Raw genomic sequence first — 8608 nt, forward strand, 5'->3', positions numbered from 1 at the left:
GCCCAGGGCATTGGAAGGCATCGGCCGCCGCCAGACGCCGGAGAGGGAGGGTGGACGAGCTGTCGCCGCCGCTGCCCAGAGACGCCACCAGGGGGACTCGCCCGAGCCGAGCGCCGCCACCCAGCCGTGAGGGCCCGACTGGGAGGGAGCAGCTCACCACCTCCACTGCCGCGCCGCCCCCCACCAGAGACCACGGCAAGAGGCCACCCGCAACCCGGTCAGCCGCAACCCGTGGCGCGGGACGTGACGCTGAGGCGCTGCCGGAACACCGCCGCCGACGCCACACCAGCCCGCACCACCGCCATGCCATCCGCCGCCCGACGCCACGCCGCCATCACCGGTCTGCTCCGGGGCGCCGCCATGACTGACACCGAGCGCTGCGCCCCGCCCGCGAGATCGGATCCGCGCCAACCCCACCCGCGAGGGACGAGAAGGCCCCGCTACCGTCGGGGACGATTGGGCTTCGCCCGGCCGTGCCCTTTGGCAGTGGCGAGGGAGGAGGGGGGAGGCGGAGGGGTGTTCGGCGGTGGAGATTTGGGGCCCTCCCCGGCGCCTCGCGGGTGGCAGCGGGGGAGGGAGGGAGGGAACCCTAGGGGGTGGAACTTGTGGAAGGAGATTCACCCAACTGTTTATCTGCCCTACTAAGCTCTTCATCCTCCACCTCCTTCATCTTCTGCCCCCTCCATTTGGTTTCTTGGACGCAAAGGTTATCAACACCTCTCCTCACCGTTGTATCCACTAGCTCCCGAAGCTTACCTATCAGGGACCCTACGTTACAGCTACCTAAGCGGATCCTCCTAGTCTCGGCTAGCTTCCATACCCTTCGCACTTGTCGAATCAAATGCGAAGATCCTTGCTCATTTTCCAATACAGCCGGGCGTCGATGTAGCGCGTCACTAAGGATGCAATGACCTGATCCTCGGTCATTTGCCACCGTATCCAGATGAAGATACGTCGCGCCACCGGGAGGGGGGGGCTTGCCCATTTGACACCACACCCGGGTCTCGATGTGGCGCGACGCTGAGAGGGTTACAGTCGGGCGTCGATGTAGCGCGTCACTAAGGATGCGAGCGAAGATCCTTGCTCATTTTCCAATACAGCCGGGCGTCAATGTAGCGCGTCACTAAGGATGCGACGACCTGATCCTCGGTCACTTGCCACCGTATCCAGATGAAGATACGTCGCGCCACCGGGAGGGGGGGGCTTGCCCATTTGACACCACACCCGGTCTCGATGTGGCACGACACTGAGAGGGTTACACCCCAATGAAAATCTTTTGGGTTTCATCTCCATAAGAGTGGCTGACTTTTGATGTTGCCTCGCCAAGCCTATCACAAACCTCCTCCTTTACCAAGGCTTGGGACCGGCTATGTTGAGACAACATAGGCGGAGTTCGATTGGGTGCTATTTGTTTAACTCTTTTTGTAATACTTTTGTTGCTAATTTTCCATCGCTGATTACAAAATAAGTACATTGCAACGCAATTCATTAACCACAAACTGAGTATGTTTAGATAGTAGTTGATATAATGGTCTAAAAGATATGGTAGGTCAAGATTAACCTTTTTATTCTGCGTTCTTTTGGTAATCTCACCCCTATCACGGAGTTAAGAGATATGTCAAGGCTTCTGTTACAAAGTGAAAATGTGTTTTCGCTATCAAGTTCGAACACTAGCTAAGTTTGACTCTGTGTAATCCTTTTATCCATGCATAAGGTTGGCGGTCTTTTTTGGGAAGTTTGTGCCCCTATTTGTTGAAAGCACTATCCCATATTACATAGCTTACTGAGGTAACGGAAATTGATGAGAAATCATAATTCTGTGGATGGGTTTGAGTGGATCTTCTCTGACTAATGTATGCTATTTCACTGTGTTTAATTCCTCTCCTTGGTTTGAACATGTTTGCATGCATAGAATTTGTCATGACTGTCGAAACAATGTGTGCAACTCTTATCTGTCATTTGCCAGATATATACAAAATATAGTAGATTCTTGCATGTACTGGTTACCAACTTGATTAGCAGATACTGAGCTTAGCAATGCAAACGTGTAGAGTCCATGTCGCATACTTGCATCCGTAGAACACTAGGTGTTGTAGTCATCTAAGATTGATCTTAATGACCTTTGTCATTTCATTAGAAGAACGTGAAGTTTACATAAGTGTATTGCGAGATATCCACCTGAACTGCACTGAATCATCTCAGCTTGACTGCAGTGTGTATAAGATATTGCATATATGAAGACTTGTCAATAATGATGACTTTTTTTTAGCCGAAATAGAAGTAGCTCTGCCTTTGCATTGTAGATAAGGAATGACCCCCTGTGTTTGACCTTTGTAATATCTTCACTGGGCATGACTTCTAAGCTTGACTGCAGTGTTTATAAGATATTGCCAATATGAAGACTTGTCGGTAATGAAGATTTTATCATGGCGATCAGTCGTGTGAAAATACTTGAGAAAATGGGTAAGTAGAAATGAGGAGCAGCAACTGGAACAGAAATGACTGAAACTGCAACTTGTGGCAAGGAAGCTTCATTTGTGTTCAGGAGGGATGGCTCAAACGATACAACAAGGTGAGCATGTTGAATGTTTGTTGTGATATCTATCTTTCACATTAGAACTTTTATATTGTCCCAAGAAAATATTGTCCAATCCATCCATCATCACTAGTTCACTACTAGTAGTTCTAAGGGAGATCGTTAGGTGTGATCTGTAGCTAGTTCTGTACTTAATTTTGTGATATCCATTAGATAAAGGGGTTTAGATGTGATGCATCGTGTCCACGACTCCACACAATTGGTATTCCTTCTGATGCACAAATGGCAAAAGCAGCTGATTAGAGTGTATCCAAATCTAGCTTATCAGGGACCTGTTGAATCACCAGCTGAAGCATCGATTCAGTCGATACCACAAAAGTTCAGCCTATCTCGAATCTTGATTCTACACCATTTTTCTGTGTGATACTAAAAACAAAAGGTCAACCTGTCTCGAATCTTGATTCTTGTTTATCTTACTCGAGACTATTAAAAAATATCAATGGTTAGAAACTCTACTGTCCATAGCTAACTGTATGATTTTGGCCCCTCCCAATTCCCAAAAGCAAAGATTAGATAAGGTGGTAGAATAGAACCTTTAGACAGAGAAGATATATTCTACCCGATTAGCCACATCTCATAGCGATTCCCTTGCACTTCAATTAAGTGTGCAATCCTGCGCCGACCACTCCCTCCTCTTTACCCGCCGCGGTCATCTATAAATAAGCACGCTGGGTCATCACTATCATCCAACTCCAAGAAACAACAGCTTACACCAAGTTCAAGTGAAGTGAGCTGATCAGATCAACCGGACACAAAGCCCAAAGAAACAATGGCCTACAGCTGCCACCAATTCGCTCGATCAGCGATGGCGGACAGAGTGACGAATCTGGCGTCGCAGCGGGCGGTGGTGATCTTCGGAGCGAGCAACTGCTGCATGTGCCACGCGGTGAACACACTCTTCACAGAGCTGGGCGTGAGCTGGACGGTGCACGAGCTGGACAAGGACCCCCGCGGGAAGGACGTCGAGAGGGTGCTCGTTGGCATGGTCGGACGCAACCCGCCTGCGCCGGCCGTCTTCATCGGCGGCAGACTTGTCGGCACCACCGACCAGGTCATGATGCTGCACGTTGGCGGCCAGCTCGTGCTGCTCCTCCGCCAGGCCGGCGCCCTCTGGCTCTGAAGAGTCAAGGCTCAAGGACAGCAGTGGCTGATGCATGCGTGCAGTTGTGTGTGATCGCTAGAGATCATATGGTGCGTGCAGTGCAGCTACATAATTTTGGAAAGGTCATCAAACATATTAACGGTCATGATCTTTCAGTTGTACCTCTTTTTGTCATGAAAACAGTAGAAAGGATGCTCTGTAAGAGATAAGCATCCTGAGCATATTAAAAGAGCTTATTCTTGTTATCTTGTTGTCGTTGCTTAACTAATTTGATGCTTTGGGCGCAGGCTGGGCGCAGGCTGGGCGGCAGCGGCGTTTGACGCGTCGTCATCTTCCTGAAGGTGCCACCTTGGGTGAGCTGGGGGTGTGCAGGGGCGATGGGTGTGGTTGTCAAGTGTGTGGCGGCTTTGCAGGTGGAGGTGGCGCCATGGTCTTCTTGTTGGGGCAGTGCTCTGCTGTTTGGTTGTCCGTTGCCTGACTTGTGGCTGTTTGCTCGCCGGCTCTCAGTGCCATGGCATGGACGGGATGAAGATAGGGTTCTTTCCCCGTTGGCAGCAACAGGGCATGGAAGGCTTGAACTTGGTGCTGATTCCAGCGGGTGCTGTCCTGCTATCTGCATTGGCTGCCTTGGATCCTCTGCTTGCAAGTTCTTCTTCAACCTCGCTCAACAACAGCTTCTCTTCCTTGGGTGTGGGTTATTGTGTCTTGATGAGGCTCTTCGTTTGGTGTTCTTAGCGCAGCAGGTGGGTCGTGCTGAGAATCTCCCATGGTGACCTGGAAGCTTGTACCAATCCTTGCTCAGGGGAACATTGCCACTTGCCAACGGTACGGCGCCCTTCGATCCAGGGCGAGGGGCAGGGGTCCCCTTCGGAAGTGGAGAGGGTCAGTACGAGGACGGCGTCCACCTATCGCAGTAGATGAGGGCATGTCCATCTTTGTTGGGCTGTAACTCCCCCTGAAGTTTGCTCTCTGTCAGGGTTATGGTGCTCCACTCGCGCATTGAAGGGCTTCGGCAACATCAAGCTAGTCTGTACTGCTTATTTCCTGTTTGCTTGTACGTGTTGGGGCTAGGAAGTTGTTTCGGGCATCACCTTGTATCTGCCGTCTTTTTTTTTTGTTTTCCTTTTCTTTTGCTTGTTTGCTATGCTTCGTTGTAACTGTGGGTGTTTGTATCTCCTGGCCGGTTGATGGCTTTGTTAATTCAAAGCCGGGCTCTCCTTGAGCCTTCGTTTTAAAAAAAACTAATTTGATGCTTTGCTTAATCTGGCTGTCTGTTGTGCTAAAGCCGTGAGAGAGAATAATCCACGGTATATATATAACGTTGCTCAGTAAATTGGAGTATATTGTGTCATAGCGCACACGTTTTTGTCGGACTTCTGAAAATTAAGGACGGCAGTGGCTGGTGCGTACATGCAGTTACGTGTTATCTCAACCTCAAAATTGAGGTATTAAGCTAGTGTTCATATAGTGTGTGCAGTGCAGCTACTGATTTTGGAAAGGTCATCGAACATATTAACGGCATGATCTTTCAGTTTTACCCAACGTCTTGAATAGACAATAGTGGGCTATAGCCCCGCGATAGCGCCGCTATTGGTGATTTAGAGGACTGCCGCTATTTAAAACAGTGGTTTTACCTCTTGTTGTTATATGACAGGAATGGATGCTTTGTAAGAGATGAGCATCCTGAGCAATATTAAAGGATCTTTGTTTATCTTTTCGTTGCTTAATTTGATTTGATGTTTTGCTTAATTTAGCTGGTTGTTGTGTAAAAACTTTGAGAGAATCTACGGTATATATAATGCTCCTTAGTAAATGGAGAATATAGTGTCATATCGTACACCTTTTTTTGGAGCTATATAATGGTAGTACATAACTGGAGGTAGATGGACTGATTCAGGGAGGTTAGTATGTTTAGGTAGATGCACTGGTCCAGTGAGCTCGGATTGCACGAGCTCGGTACTAAGGATCTACCTAGGCTGCATTTGGCATCGCAGTGGATCACTTGTTTGTCCAATAAATGTTTTTGTGCCTGCTGTGATCCTTTTTTTTTGTACACTTTTGTTGCTGATTTTCCGCCGCAGATTAGAAAATAAGTACATTTCAACGCAGTTCAGTAACCACAAACTTAGTGGGTTTAAATAGCAAAATTGATATAAATGTCTAAAAGAGATACATGGAGGCTTCTGTAACAAAGTGAACAAGTGTTTTTCATTCTACGCTCTTTTTGGTAATTTCATCCCTATGATGGAGAACTTAACAGATACGTCGAGGCTTCTGTAACAAAGTGAACAAGTGTTTTTCACTATCAAGTTCGCACACTAACTAGTTTGAAAGTGAAATGTGGTCCTGGTATCCATGCATAAGATTGAGGTGGTGTTTGTTTCTTTTATTTTACCCATGTTTGTTGAAGGCACTGCCCCTCATGACATAGCCTGTCATCCCATCCTGAACAAAGTTTTCTTGCCATCTCTCCTTTGATACAATGACAAAATCACCATAGGAACAGTGTCGTGTATATACATGTGAATGAAATTTCCATAAAAGGAAAAGAGGTACATGCTGAACTTAAGATTTTCTTGTTTGGATTTTACAATCTTCAGTGGTTGGCTGGTTGCTTAACTAAAACCTGGTCTAGAAAGGATAAAAGTACAGTCAAGTCAAGGAATTCGAAATAGTCAACCCGATATCTCTCCCTTTATGATGATCTATCCGCCTGTTTTCCCGGCACGGGATGTAGGGCATGATAAGAGGAACGACGCCCCTTGTGTTTGATCTTTGTAATATCATCACTGGGTATGACTTCTGTAATAGGAAGGTATGTTGCTGACGAGGTAACGGAAATTGATGAGAGAAAAATTATCTAGATGGGTTTGATTGCATCTCCTTTGATTAATGTATGTTGTTTCACTGTGTTTAATGCCACTCTTTAGTTTGAAACGTGTTTATGCATGCATTGAATTTGTCATGACTGTCTAACAATGTGTGCAACTCTATCTGCAGTGGTGCAAGAGTCATCTTAATAACATCTGTCATTTCATTAAATGAACTTGAAGTGCACAGAAGCGTATTGTGAGATATCAACCAGAACTGCAGTGAATCTTCTAAGCTTGACTGCAGTGTTTACAAGATATTTTCCAATATGAAGACTTGCTGGTGATGAAGATTTTATCATGGCGATCAGTAGTGTAAAAATTCCTTCGCAAGACAGGTAAGTAAAAATGAGGAGCAGCAATTGGAACAGAATGACTGAAAGTACAACTTGTGGTAGGGAAGCTTCATTTGTGTTCTGGACAGGTATGGCTCAAATGATACAACAAGGTGAGCATGTTGAAAGTTAGTTGTGATATCCATCTTTCACATTAAAAGTTATTTATTTTTTCCAAAATATTTTTGTCCAATCCATCCATCATCACTAGTTCCCTACTTGTAGTTGTCGGGGAGATCGTTAGGCGTGTTTTCTACTTAATTTTGTGGTATCCATTAGATAAAGGGGTTTTAGATGTGATGCATCATGTCCACAAACTCCACGCCGATGGTATTACTTCTCACGCACAAATGGCAAAAAACTAGGAATTAGACTGTATCTAACCTAGCTTATCAGGAACCTGTTGAATCATCAGCTGAAGCATTGATTCAGTTGGTACCACAAAAGTTAAGCCTATCTCGAATCTTGATTCTTCACGCCATTTTTCTATGTATGGTACTAACAACAACAGTTCAGCCTGTCCCAAATCTTGATTCTTCTTCATCTTTACTTATTCGAGACACTATTTAAAAATAAATATCAAGGATCAGCCACTCTCGTGGTCGTAGCTAACTGTATGATTTTGGCCTGTCCCAATTCTCAAAAGCAAAGATTACAAAAGGTGGTAGAATAGAACCTTTAGACAGAGAACATATATTCTTCCCGATTAGCCACATCTCTCATAGTGATTCCCCTGCACCTCAATCAAGCCTGCAACACTACGCCGACCACTCCCTCTTCACCCGCCGCAGTCATCTATAAATAAGCACCGTTGGGTCATCACCATCATCCACTCCAAGAAACCAGCAACCTACATCAAGCTCAAGTGAAGTGAGCTGACCAGAATATATCAATCACAAAGCCTGAAGAACAACAGCATACAGGCTAGCCACCAATTCGCTCGATCTCCAATGGCGGAAAGAGTGACGAAGCTGGCGTCGCAGCGGGCGGTGGTGATCTTCGGGGTGAGCAACTGCTGCATGTGCCACGCGGTGAAGACGCTCTTCACGGAGCTGGGCGTGAGCTGGGTGGTGCACGAGCTGGACAAGGACCCCCGCGGGAAGGACGTCGAGAGGGCGCTCGCCGGCATGGTCGGACGGAGCCCGCCCGTGCCTGCGGTCTTCATCGGCGGCAGGCTCGTCGGCCCCACCGACAAGGTCATGACGCTGCACCTCAGTGGCCAGCTGGTGCCGCTCCTCCGCCAGGCCGGCGCCCTTTGGCTCTGAACTGAAGAGTCAGGGACAGCAGTGGGCAGTGGCTGTGCGTGCGTGCAGTTATGTGTGATCGCTAGGGATCATATAGTGCGTGCAGTGCAGCTACATAATTTTGGAAAGGTCATCAAACATATTAACGGTCATGATCTTTCAGTTGTACCTCTTGTTGTCATATGACAGAAGGAAAGGATGCTTTGTAAGGAAGAGCATCCTGAGCAATATCAAATGCGCTTATGCTTATCTTGTGTTGCTTAATTTGATTTGATGATTTGCTTAATTTAGCTAGCTGTTGTGCTAAGGCCGTTATATATAGTATCATATTGCACACATTTTTCTGGAGCTATAGAATACTCCATCGATGACCGGAGTGATTCAGAGAGGTCAGTGTGTTGATGTAGATACCTAATCCAGTGAGCTCAGTTTGATGAGGTAGATGCACACTGGTCCAATGA

At 46.9% G+C, this 8608-nt stretch overlaps 2 protein-coding genes across 3 annotated transcripts; both read left to right on the forward strand.

Moving 5' to 3' along the window:
- Positions 1–3298: 3298 nt before the first annotated feature.
- LOC119273228 (putative glutaredoxin-C2) lies at positions 3299–4872 on the forward strand. Of its 2 annotated transcripts, none has more exons than XM_037554468.1 (2): positions 3299–3820; positions 3986–4872. In XM_037554468.1, the coding sequence occupies exon 1, from the start codon at positions 3366–3368 to the stop codon at positions 3714–3716; it is 351 nt and encodes a 116-aa protein (XP_037410365.1). In that variant the 5' UTR covers positions 3299–3365; the 3' UTR covers positions 3717–3820; positions 3986–4872. The 2 variants fall into 2 exon arrangements, with proteins under 2 accessions (XP_037410365.1, XP_037410366.1); XM_037554469.1 differs by having other exon boundaries at positions 3299–3787.
- Positions 4873–7573: 2701 nt separating this feature from the next.
- LOC119273230 (putative glutaredoxin-C2) lies at positions 7574–8339 on the forward strand. Its single transcript, XM_037554470.1, has one exon. It carries the CDS (start codon positions 7854–7856, stop codon positions 8166–8168), a length of 315 nt encoding a protein of 104 aa, XP_037410367.1. The 5' UTR covers positions 7574–7853; the 3' UTR covers positions 8169–8339.
- Positions 8340–8608: the final 269 nt, after the last annotated feature.

The sequence above is a fragment of the Triticum dicoccoides genome, chromosome 3A (genome assembly GCF_002162155.2).
Source record: "Triticum dicoccoides isolate Atlit2015 ecotype Zavitan chromosome 3A, WEW_v2.0, whole genome shotgun sequence".
NCBI classification, from domain to species: Eukaryota; Viridiplantae; Streptophyta; class Magnoliopsida; order Poales; family Poaceae; genus Triticum; species Triticum dicoccoides.